Source organism: Eurosta solidaginis, chromosome 2 (genome assembly GCF_040869045.1).
Source record: "Eurosta solidaginis isolate ZX-2024a chromosome 2, ASM4086904v1, whole genome shotgun sequence".
In the NCBI taxonomy this organism is placed as follows: domain Eukaryota; kingdom Metazoa; phylum Arthropoda; class Insecta; order Diptera; family Tephritidae; genus Eurosta; species Eurosta solidaginis.
In genome coordinates this window covers 244,707,767-244,721,123 of record NC_090320.1, presented here as the reverse complement: position 1 = coordinate 244,721,123, position 13,357 = coordinate 244,707,767, and the positions used below count along the sequence as shown (strand labels likewise).

General features: G+C 38.5%; 1 protein-coding gene across 6 annotated transcripts in view; it reads left to right on the top strand.

The window, feature by feature from the left end:
• GramD1B (GRAM domain containing 1B) overlaps positions 1 to 13,357 on the top strand; it is a 344,163-nt gene that overhangs the window by 250,693 nt on the left and 80,113 nt on the right. Inside the window, exon 11 of one of the 6 annotated variants that reach the window (XM_067767474.1) lies at positions 4,440 to 7,854. The exons of the other annotated variants lie outside the window; for them this stretch is intronic. Coding sequence (XP_067623575.1) covers positions 4,440 to 4,496 — 57 coding nt within the window. The 3' untranslated portion in view covers positions 4,497 to 7,854. Of the gene's footprint in view, positions 1 to 4,439; positions 7,855 to 13,357 lie in introns of those variants that run through there. 6 annotated transcript variants of the gene reach the window in all.

Below are 13,357 nucleotides of genomic sequence, written 5' to 3'. Positions count from 1 at the left end.
TAACTTTCAAACAACGATAGTGATTATTGTAAATGTGGATGAATCGCAAAGTATTCCTATTTTATATACATAGGTATTTGGCTGACAGTAAGCACTATTGCTAACTTATGTACTGGCTGTTGAGCCTCGACGACAATTGTGTATAAAAATTGATATATAGTTTACCAAAAATCGGTGACATTAAAATTTGAAGCTACGCTCACAAATGTTAACAATTTTCGAATGTTGATGGCGAATAGTTTCCGAAAGTTGATATGTGCAGATGGTATTTGCTCCAGTATGCTTCCAACAGCTGGTAGAATAATGCTAGTTCTGACAAGTTGCTATTTGGAGTAACAGCGACAAAAAACGAACGATGATTAGCGAGTTAGTACTCCAGTAACAGCAGATTGTCGAATAATATTGATTATGCCCAGTGGTGTTTGGAGCAGCAGCGACGATAAAACGAAAGATGATTTGCGAGATGGTACTCCCAATAGCACAGCAGCTAGTCGAATAATGTTGATTATGCCTAGTGGTGTTTGGAGCAGCAGCGACGATAAAACGAAAAATGGTTTGCGAGATGGTACTCCAATAGCACAGCGGCTAGTCGAATAATGTTGATTATGGCCAGTGGTGTTTGGAGCAGCAGCGACGATAAAACGAAAAATGGTTTGCGAGATGGTACTCCAATAGAACAGCAGCTAATCGAATAATGTTGATTATGCCCAGTTGTGTTTGGAGCCGAAGCGACAATAAAACGAAAGATGATTTGCGAGATGGTACTTCAATAGCACAGCAGCTAGTCGAATAATGTTTATTATGCACAGTGGTGTTTGGAGCAGCAGCGACGATAAAACGAAAAATGGTTTGCTATATGGTACTCCAATAGTACAGCAGCTAGTCGAATAATGTTGATTATGCCCAGTGGTATTTGGAGCAGCAGCGACGATAAAACGAAAGATGGTTTGCGAGATGGTACTCCAATAGCAGAGCAGCTAGTCGAATAATGTTGACTATGCCCAGTGGTGTTTGGAGCAGCAGCGACGATAAAGCGAAAGATGGTTTGCGAGATATGGTACTCCTATAGCACAGCAGCTAGTCGAATAGTGTTGATTATGCACAAGTAGTGTTTGAAGTACCACGAGCGATGAATGAAATTCCAATTGGTTAATATCCAAGATTGGAATATGTTTTCTTTGTATTTATTTAATCGACAAGTATTAAATTTGACTCGTCCTGGCACGGTCGCCAAAATGTTGAAGCCGAAGAAAAACACACTTCGCGATGTTCAATTGGCAATTTCATTTATTCAAGCGATTCCTCTTTTTCATTGCTAAGTGCTTACGGCTATATTTTTCTGTATCATAAAAAGAGATCCCGTAATATGACATAATTTGAGTAACAAATGTGCTCAAGAAATATACACATCATTGTTTATATACCGCTGAATATGCATACTAAATAAAAAAAAATACACCGTAATCTGGTTCGATACCCTTTCAATACCTACACTAAATCACAATGCTTTGTTGCCTGCAATACATACATACATATCGACATATTAGTATAAATACAATGCCAGTAACTTTGGAGGTGACATACAAAGTAGGCTAGTTAAAATAAATGCAAGTACATATATGATGATATGAGAGCGATTGAGCATAGCAATGTAATTACCAGCGTAAAGCTGCATACACGAGCACACTTGGTCTGCACACCCGTCGTATATTGAGATCCATACACTATTACACCACGTAGTAGACATCAGTTGCAGTGATCGCTGACCGAGTGAACATCATGTCATCGGAAAACGAGGAAATAGCGCTAATTGCAGTTTCTGTTTGCGCTGAAAATGGAAATAAAATTAGAGCGAAGAAACGAAAACAACGCTTTTGGAGTGAAAATCTTTAAATAGAGCGAGCAATTCATATTCACACGTTCCACTCCTTAAAGTCAAACGTACTGAGTCCACTTGTTTGAAGTTCCTGGTCTTGCAGAAAATTTTTTGGTTGGTAAAAATACCAAAGAGTTGGCTCGTAGATGTCCTCTACGTCAGCACCAGGGCTTTTCGATTTTTTTTACTTTTGTTAATTCTCTGCTATAGCAATTCCGCATGCTTGCGGGTCAATTTCTTTATATTTTTCTAAAAGCTTCTGCGTACTTTGAGCAACCTTCATTTTGTTTTTAAAGTTATCGTTTTTTATCCCCCATAACACTTTTTCGCCCCTAAAGGCTTCAATAGAAATCGCGCCAAAATTCGTTATCGACTATAACCATGCTGCGCACATAACCTTTCGCGGTGAAATTCACTCAAGTATGAGCTTTGATATGCATTGCGCCCTATACACATGCCCACATGTAGCGACAACGAGCAGAGAAATTGAATCGATTAAATTTTCTGCACACTTGAGTGCAGACCAAAATTTTGGTCTGTACACTCGCCTATCCACGGTACGACGGTCTGGACAACTTTGCCAGGTACTACAGACCGTCGGCTCATGTATAGGCAGCTTAAGACACACTCCTACTGTTTATGTATCATGTTTGTCTTAGTTTTAGGCAATCGGCACCACCCACTAAATTTATGAAGATACTTGGGATAGTTAAGAGTACTACCCTACTATTTATGAAACAATCGTCAACTTGTACGACAAGCCTGTAATATATAGCTAAACCTTCTAATTAGAAATTTTAATATAGCATCTTCATCTTCTAGTAAGGATGACAATAACGGAGTTAAACATAAGCAAATATTTCCCTTTGGTTGGTGATAAACGGTATGTGCTTTGCAAAAGTTTTCTAAGGTTAATACATGTTTGAACTCAAGGTTCATCCTACGCTAAGTCGTACATACGTCCAAAGTAAAAGCATAGCGTTGAGGACAGACGGAACAGAGAGTTATTAAATCGTCCTCAAAGAAAGTAGCTTGTACACACTTCTTATATATATTTTGAGCTACGTCAACATCCATAGCATCGGAGCTGGGCTCAACTTCCGGAACGTACTTTGCTACATATTCTTCAACGTCTCTTATGATCAAGTTGATCATGTCTTTTCCTTTGACTGTAAATGCGTCCAACTACCTGACTTCTTTAATACTTCTGTTGTACTAGGCGCATAAGTAAACAAACGTGGTGGATCCAACCTTCCTTCCAGACTAAAATAGCCGGTGACCACATCGAAACCATTGGCACTCAATCGAATAACACCAGATAATCACCCCTATTGCGAATGTCGATCGCTCACTCATTTATCGACTGAATACTCTTTTGATCAATTGTCTTTCTACGGCCATTTTGTAGTCGTTGAAGCGTTTAAGTGATAGAAAAAAGTGAAAATATTGAAAAATGGAAGAAAAAACGTAAAAAAAAATTTAATAAAAGTAAAAAATGTAAACATAATAGTAAAAAGTGGTTATTTTAATTGCAGGTTAAAAGTTGTAAGCTATAAACGGCAAATCGCAAGACTGATTTAGGCAAAGGCGTGTGTATTTTTTTCACCCCTACGGTAGTCATCTTCCAATCGTGGTTTCAATGTGGACATGTTGAAAACGTTTGCATCGTGCGTTGCCTCCGAATACTTGGCATTGACATAGCTGATTCTCATGGCATTATCGCAAACTTATGAAATAACAAAAGTTATCAACACCACGACATATTCTTTGTAAAATACTTATTATCATTGCATTCAAACTATAATATCCTTTGCGATTATAGTACAAATGCTGAACGTCCTTTTTTGGAGCAACAATTTTGACATGCGTCCCGTCTATGCAACCTATCACGCCTGGTATTCCACTTTTTTCAAAAAAATAAAGCTTTGCTTGACGCTTTTCCTCCTCAGTATATTGAATTGTCACCCAATTTCTGCAAACGTATTCCTCCAAAGCTGGGAATACTTCAGATAAAACTAGGGATACTGTAGATTGGCCGAATCCTATATTAAAGTCATTGCCTACAATTAGCTGGTATGATCCGTGAGCACAGAACAGCAAAGTTGCTGCAAGCTTTAAAATTGTTGGGATAGATGTCTTTCTAACACCAGGTTGTAGTTTGGCATCTAGCAATGCCAGCATATCCGCAAATGCAGCTTTCAATAAACGCAAATTTTTCAAAAGTCTGTATAAATGTGAGCTTTAATAAATTTTTAACTTTAAGACAAATTAAATCCAAATAGTTACATGTGATCTTCCATTTACAAAGGATTCGACGAATCCCTCAACTTGCATCTTTCCCTTGCCAGGTCTATTAGCCTTGTACGTGCATCTTCATCTTCCTCACTATCACTTAACCACAGCTCAACACAATCCATTTATAATATTTATTATAAAATACCTAATTTAAATTTATTTTAAAAATGTTTTATTATTTTGGTTTTATTAAACAGCAAAAATGTAAACAAATGGTAAACAGCTGATTGCAATTCAGCGAGTTTTCTTCTTTCTCGTCTTCTTGCAGCGAGTTATTCACAATGGTACAACTTTTTTTCGATCAAGTTACACAATACGAAAATAAAAGACAATCGACTCGGGCGACAAATTTCTATTCTACTGCTGATCGACACTCGCAATAGGGGTCAATAATAAGATTTCCTTTTCTGGTATTTCACTCTCCAAAATACAATTGTGAACTCAAGCAGCAATAATTTGTAACGCTTTTAGATGAATGACATTGCACAATTGGCGGTCAAATTCATCGAGTTTCTCATCTTCATGTGACGTAACGTGCTTAACCAAGCACCGATAAAACTTCGTAGACGAAGATTTTGCGTCGTTAGATGTACATTGTTCCTTGAATGCTAAACTTTCACAATACTTTAAATAACGATTGTAATTCAGCTGAGATAGAATATCATATTTGTAATTTGGTTTCTCTCTCTTTGAACTTTAAATTCGGAAATTATTACTTCTCGTGACTCCATGTTAGGATTTACAGGCGGAAACCTTACTTATATATACACAAAATATCATAAACTTTAAACATTTAGCATTGATGATGAGTTTTAAACTAGTTAATTGTAACAAAAGCATATAGTTTTAGATCGGCGACTTATTTCTAAGCCAACAATCTAATGCTTTGTTATTTGGTAGATTACCAGACTTTGTATTTAAATAAAAATTCAATAAATCAAATTTATTATCCTTTTTATTTCACAATCGTGGTTAGTAAATATTATATCCTGAAATTTAAAAGAATGAATTTATTAAGATTCTGTCGCTTCTACTTCTTCCAAACTGAAACTTTGAATAAACTGAATTGCACTTGAAAAGTAAAATTACAAGACGGACCCCCATTTGAATCCGAAGTGAAGTATTTATAGCAAATTCTGATTATGGCTTGATTTGTTATGACTAATCAGAATTTGATCTCATTATAGAAATTTCTAACGTTAACTTGAGGATTCGTATTTCATCTTTTCCGACTTCATTAATTTTTATTGCCTTCACGCGCAATTTCTTCTATTTTATCTTTTGCGCCACTTGTGTGTATGTTTGTAAATCTTCCAATTTCATTATCAAACGTAAGTATGCTGATGGTTCTTGTACAAATGCGTGGTGGCAACGGCGCGCACCCACGTATTTGTTATAGCAGGATTAAGGCGAAAAAAAAAGGAAGAATAAAAAACACCAAAAGGTTTCGATTAATTTTATTAAACAATTAAAATGAACCAACAAATGTTAAGGAAATAGATTTAACAATTATTGTGGAATATATCAGTAATATTGTAAAGTATTAGCACTTGCGTGACGTATGTTGGCAGGATGCTTTCACTTCGACGGCTGGATCAAAAGAGGCCGCGCGCTTGGCGGAGAAAAGCTATGAGCCCACTATACAGCCACTTTCGTTGAGTTTCCCCACCGAAAGTTCCTATATAGTCCGTCCATAGCAGTAAAGTAAAAAGTTTAAAGTATATGTGCACAACAATTGCAGCGTATGCATATGAACGCATGTGTGTATTTGTGAACACACATTTATGAATGTGTTGGTTAATTAGGTAAATTGCTACGAGGGAGGGCAAATACATTTAGGCCTGTGGCCTAAACATACCGGCCCCTTGCTGTAAGCAACAAAGAAAAAAAATGTAAATCAGATGATTTCGAAAGCATAGAAGCCATCGCACGTCCCGGTAAGGCTATACGTTGATGTGCAGATGCGGACTGCGAGCATTGCACGTCTTATGATGGACTTCGTGTCTCGTTCTCCTGTGAAGAAAGTAATAATTTATTAATTAAACGTACGTGGCTTTCATTCCGTGCAGTAATTACTTATTTGTATGAAAACTCCTATTTTTGGCAGGCTCCTGAGACTACCAGCCTGAATATGGTCGGTTTGGTCAGGAGACCGCCAACTGTTGTTGCTGGCGTTCCGCCCACCATCATTTCGGCGTATATATCAGCGCCGAGTGTAAGCCGAATTGGCGATGAGCGGCAGAAATGTGGGTCGGCCAGCCGGATGAACTGAAAAGGCGCGGAAATCTTCGGGTCTACATTAGACGGCGGACTCTGGCGATAGTGGCCATTGACCACGGCGGCTTGAGTAGTGACATGCGTCGATGACCCGAACTTGCCGCGCAGAATAAGGGTGCATTGCCGTGGTCCTTGGCGCTCCAACTGTAAATCGCGTACCTTTCAATAAATTGTTGATGATCCGGAATTAAAGTGTGATTTGGTGTTGTTTGGTATTTGTCCTCTGGGTAATTGCATGCTTCTCCGTAATATCATCACGTTTGTATTGGTTGTAATGCTATTTAGCTGATTGCTTGATTATCACGAAATTTTTTGAATGCTTCGGTTTCGCCTAGAAGATTGGTGTGGACTGTATTTATAAGTGACTGGTTCTCTTTGCCGGCGTGGTAAAGACCATGTACAAATGTGTGGTGGCAACGGCGCGCACCGACGTATTTATTATAGAAGGATTAAGGCGGAAAAAAGGAAGAATAAAAAACACCAAAAGGATTCGATTAATTTTATTAAACAATTAAAATGAACCAACAAATGTTAAGGAAATAGATTTAACAATCGTTGTGGAATATATCAGTAATATTGTAAAGTATTAGCACTTGCGTGACATATGTTGGCAGGATGCTTTCACTTCGACGGCTGGATCATAAGAGGCGGCGCGCTTGGCGGAGAAAAGCTATGAGCCCACTATACAGCCACTTTCGTTGAGTTCCCCACCGAAAGTTCCTATATAGTCGGTCCATAGCAGTAAAGTAATAAGTTTAAAGTATATGTGCACAACAATTGCAGCGTATGCATATGAACGCATCTGTGTATTTGTGAACACACATTTATGAATGTGTGGGTTATTTAGGTAAATTTCCACGAGGGAGGTCAAATATATTTAGGCCTGTGGCCTAAACATACCGGCCCCTTGCTGTAAGCAACAAAGAAAAAAAATGTTAATCAGATGATTTCGAAAGCATAGAAGCCATAACAGGTCCCGGTAAGGCTATACCTCGATGTGCAGATGCGGACTGCGGGCACTGCACGTCTTATGATGGACTTCGTGTCTCGTTATCCTGTGAAGAAAGAAATAATTTATTAATTAAACGTACGTGGTTTTGATTCCGTGCAGTAATTACTTATTTGTATGAAAACTCCTATTTTTGGCTACCAGCCTGAATACGGTCGGTTGGGTCAGGAGACCGCCAACAGTTGTTGCTGGCGTTCCGCCCACCATCATTTCGGCGTATATATCAGCGCCGAGTGTAAGCCGAATTGGCGATGAGCGGCAGAAATGTGGGTCGGCCAGCCGGATGAACTGAAAAGGCGCGGCAATCTTCGGGTCTACATTAGACGGCGGACTCCGGCTATAGTGGCCGTTGACCACGGCGGCTTGAGTAGTGACATGCGTCGATGACCCGAACTTGCCGCGCAGAATAAGGGTGCATTGCCCTGGTCCTTGGCGCTCCAACTGTAAATCGCGTACCTTTCAAAAATTGTTGATGATCCGGAATTAAAGTGTGATTTGGTGTTGTTTGGTATTTGTCCTCTGGGTAATTGCATGCTTCTCCGTAATATCACCACGTTTGTGTTGGTTGTAATGCTATTAAGCTGCTTCCTTGAGTATCACGAAATTTTTGAATGCTTCGGTTTCGTCTAAAAGATTGGTGTGGACTGTATTTATAAGTGACTGGTTCTCTTTGCCGGAGTGGTAAAGACCATGTACAAATGTGTGGTGGCAACGGCGCGCACCGACGTATTTGTTATAGAAGGATTAAGGCGGAAAAAAGGAAGAATAAAAAACACCAAAAGGATTCGATTAATTTTATTAAACAATTAAAATGAACCAACAAATGTTAAGGAAATAGATTTAACAATCGTTGTGGAATATATCAGTAATATTGTAAAGTATTAGCACTTGCGTGACATATGTTGGCAGGATGCTTTCACTTCGACGGCTGGATCATAAGAGGCGGCGCGCTTGGCGGAGAAAAGCTATGAGCCCACTATACAGCCACTTTCGTTGAGTTCGCCACCGAAAGTTCCTATATAGTCGGTCCATAGCAGTAAAGTAATAAGTTTAAAGTATATGTGCACAACAATTGCAGCGTATGCATATGAACGCATCTGTGTATTTGTGAACACACATTTATGAATGTGTGGGTTATTTAGGTAAATTTCTACGAGGGAGGTCAAATATATTTAGGCCTGTGGCCTAAACATACCGGCCCCTTGCTGTAAGCAACAAAGAAAAAAATGTTAATCAGATGATTTCGAAAGCATAGAAGCCATAGCACGTCCCGGTAAGGCTATACCTCGATGTGCAGATGCGGACTGTGGGCACTGCACGTCTTATGATGGACTTCGTGTCTCGTTATCCTGTGAAGAAAGAAATAATTTATTAATTAAACGTACGTGGTTTTGATTCCGTGCAGTAATTACTTATTTGTATGAAAACTCCTATTTTTGGCTACCAGCCTGAATACGGTCGGTTGGGTCAGGAGACCGCCAACAGTTGTTGCTGGCGTTCCGCCCACCATCATTTCGGCGTATATATCAGCGCCGAGTGTAAGCCGAATTGGCGATGAGCGGCAGAAATGTGGGTCGGCCAGCCGGATGAACTGAAAAGGCGCGGCAATCTTCGGGTCTACATTAGACGGCGGACTCCGGCTATAGTGGCCGTTGACCACGGCGGCTTGAGTAGTGACATGCGTCGATGACCCGAACTTGCCGCGCAGAATAAGGGTGCATTGCCCTGGTCCTTGGCGCTCCAACTGTAAATCGCGTACCTTTCAAAAAATTGTTGATGATCCGGAATTAAAGTGTGATTTGGTGTTGTATGGTATTTGTCCTCTGGGTAATTGCATGCTTCTCCGTAATATCACCACGTTTGTGTTGGTTGTAATGCTATTAAGCTGCTTCCTTGAGTATCACGAAATTTTTGAATGCTTCGGTTTCGTCTAAAAGATTGGTGTGGACTGTATTTATAAGTGACTGGTTCTCTTTGCCGGAGTGGTAAGGACCATGCACAAAGGCGTGATGGCAACGGCGCGCACCCACGTATTTGTTATAGAAGGATTAAGGCGGAAAAAAATAAAGAATAAAAAACACCAAAATGATTCGATTAATTCAATGACAAAATGATAACTTGTTTTTATTAAACAATTAAAATGAACCAACAAATGTTAAGGAAATAGATTTAACAATCGTTGTGGAATATATCAGTAATATTGTAAAGTATTAGCACTTACGTCACATATGTTGGCAGGATGCTTTCACTTCGACGGCTGGATCAAAAAAGGCCGCGCGAGGCCGTGAGCCCACTATACAGCCACTTTCGTTGAGTTCCCCACCGAAAGTTCTTATATAGTCGGTCCATAGCAGTAAAGTAAAAAGTTTAAAGTATATGTGCACAACACTTGCAGCGTATGCGTATGAACGCATGTGTGTATTTGTGAACACACATTTATGAATGTGTGGATTAACTATGTAAATTTCTACGAGGGAGGTCAAATATATTTAGGCCTGTGACCTTATGTGAAGTTACATATATTAACTTAGCTGGCCAAGTCTTTTTATTTATACAATTTGTGATCACAAAAGTAATCTCTATAACTCCATCTCTTACTCTAAATACTTACTTACTTAATTGGCGCTTAACCGTTTTAACCGTTTATGGCCGTCCAACAAAGCGCACTAGTCGCTTCTTTGCTCTGCCAACTGGCGCCAGTTGATCACAACCAAGGGAGCTTAAATCGTTTTCCACCTTTTCCTATCAGCGGAGTGGTGACCGCCCTCTTCCTTTGCCTCTCTAAATATCGCTTCATATTGCAGTGCAGAGAAACTTGCGCTCACTACTTTGTTTTTATGACCAGAAAGCTGTGACACTGTTATTATTATGTTGACGAAAATCAGTTATTTTAACAGCTTCTATTGGTATTCGAAGGGTGACATTATTAATTGTTAGTTACCAGAGCAGGGCTAGGCGGCTACACCTACCGCAAAGAACATCTCGTGTTCAAGGCCTGAAAACATATAGCAACATAAAAAGTAAAAGTTGATACAAGTTGTTCAATAACAATACAATTTTCTCTTTTTTTTTTTATAACGAGCTGCGGCTTACATTTGATGATATTTTGTTTGTTGATTTCATTGTTGAAACACTCAATTGCAGGTGTCATCTTCGGGAAAGTATTGCTTTCATGTACGTGAACTACTATAAATTTTAAACATTTAGCATTGAATGATCATTCATAAATTTGTTACTGTGGATAGTCGCGAATGCCGAGTAAAACTAAAACGTTGTTGAGTGCTCGACGGTTACATTTATTATGTCTTTTTCAAAAGTTTTCTTGTTCCGCTGAAGCGGTGATACATATTTTTATCTTATCTTCTAAATTTTATGGTGTGCGAACACTGTGAATTACACTGGTCAACAACATATTGACCACATGGGTCGTGCGTATATATTTTTTATTGCTTTTGAAACTAGAAATAAGAATATGAACATAAAAAAGTTTTTGATTTGGTTTTGTTCGAAAAAAATGAGAAAAACGAAAAACATGAAAATTCATCAAAATTTGACATAGATTTGATTTATTCTAGTATAGTAAAAATCAATTTAATATTTATTCTTATAAATTTAGTTTTAGAATACAGTTTAAATGTTTAAAAATGCTTTTTCCTGCTTTTCCTGCCATATTTGGTAACATTTTCTCTTATTAACGTCCAAATATAGTCCCCCATCATGCTTTCCGTACACTGGCGTTGGTAGCGTTTCTCAAACTCCATTATATCTTGATGGAATCGCTCCCCGTGTTCTTCTGAATAAGCTCCCATATTATCTTTGAATTTATCCAGATGTGAATGTAACATGTGCATCTTTAGCGACATTCTACATCCCATGGCGGAAAAATTCGTAATCATGCCAGTTATCAGCTCATCATAATTTTCATCCCTATGATTTCCAAGAAAGCCACGAACTATCCCTTAAAACTTTTCCACGCTAGTTTCTCCTCATTGCTAAGTTGGTCCGGGAGTGTTTGATATATCCACCTTGCATTCCAGTAAAAAAAACAAACCATCTTGATGAAGTCTCCAATAACTTCCCACTTGTATTCCGTATATTTGATTGCAGTTAATAGCATTTTAATACTGTCATAATTTTCTTTGAGATGTATGGAATGTGCCAGTGGAATAGATGGAAATTTGTTCCCATTGTGTAGTAGAACTGCTTTTAGACTTTTTGCTGAGCTGTCGATAAAGGAGCGCCATTCATTTGTATTACAAGGAATACCAATTGCTTCAAATAAACCTTTCACGTCATAGCAAAAACAGAGTCCATCTTCCTTACTGTAGAAACAAGAAAAATCTTCATGACGCTTTCTTTGCCGAGATATTCGAACCTCAGCAGTAAGTAAATTGCGTTGTTTAAGCCGCGATGCTAATAACTCTGCTTTGTCTTTTGATAGCTTTAAGTCTCTTATTAAGTCATTGAGATCTTCAGAGTTGATGAGATGTGGTATTCCTGGTTCAAATTGAGGAACAAATTCGGAATGTACGGATCCAGATGAACTCGGTGTATGAAAGCTGCCTTGAGGGAAAGTTGCTTTTCCAACACAGGTGGATCAGGTACAGTATTTTGTTCCGAATGTGGTACTGGAGCGGATGTCGATGGTAGAGCCGAATATATTGTTTTCCTTAAACGTTTCCCCTTCAGTGGTTTCACTACACAAAAATAGCAATCAGTATCATGATTAATCGGTTCCCTCCAAATCCTCGGCACTGCGAACTTCATGGCTCTTTTGTCACCCTGGTACCAAACTATAATAAAACGTAAAGCATTTCATAACAATTTCAGTTATTATGCAATTATATATATGTAGATATATGTATATATATATATGAAACAGTTAGTACAATAAAAAAGGGAAAATAAACTTACGCTCCAGAATGCTTCTGCAAGAGTTACATGAAACATGTGGAGCCCATTTTTTGTCCTGGTTTTTAACAGGTAGACCGAAGTCGGCTCGGTAGGTCTCGCAAATCCTTGTGTTTTTAGTTAAATCTAACTTTTTTTGTCTTCTTTTAATACATTCGCCACATATATAGCAAAACGAATTAGCCGCTCGTTTACAACTTCTCGAAGACATCATTCCTCTGTGATATGCAAAAACATAGTGTCGCCCACAACGAGTGACCCAAGAAACTACAGCTTCTTAAAAAAAATCTTGCTTACAAAAACGCTATCAGGTAGCTGGCATGCTCCATTGCTAGGCTTGCCAATCCGTCAGTAAAAGTTTCGATGAGTTTCTTAATATGTACTTAACGAATTGCCAAATCTACCAAAAATCATGTGTACCTGGGACCTTTTATCTCCTTTTTACTGTTTCTCAGCCACATTTTTTTGGTTTTTTTTTTAAGATGAGTATGTTGTGCTTTAAGTAGATCTTTTTTCGATGCATCGCTGCATTAGGTAGCTACCCGCCGCCATCTATCGACCGAAATAGCACGAAAGGACCTACATTAGCCTGGTGCAAAAATGCAAAATTTTCAAATCGCTATAACTTCTACAAAACCAAATATTATTGATTCGTAATTGCATTTTTTTTTTCAGTTAAATAATAAAGTAATAAGCTTTATAAGGCTTGGCTTACGGGGTCCTCTCGCTTCGGTATCGTATAAAGAATAGAAAGAGTGTGAACTGTAAGTTCGTTTTAGACGAAAGAGGGCTTTCGCCACTATTCGAAGGGGTAATCCTTGTTACCGGTTAACAGAATAAATTCATAGCAGATACACAGGGTTGCGTAGATACGAGAGGGGGAAGTATATTTAGGCCTGTGGCCTAATCAGTTTAAAAAATTACGCTTTTGTTTTGATTCTAAATTAATTTCACTATTAGCACAGCTTGTACAAATTACGTACAAATTT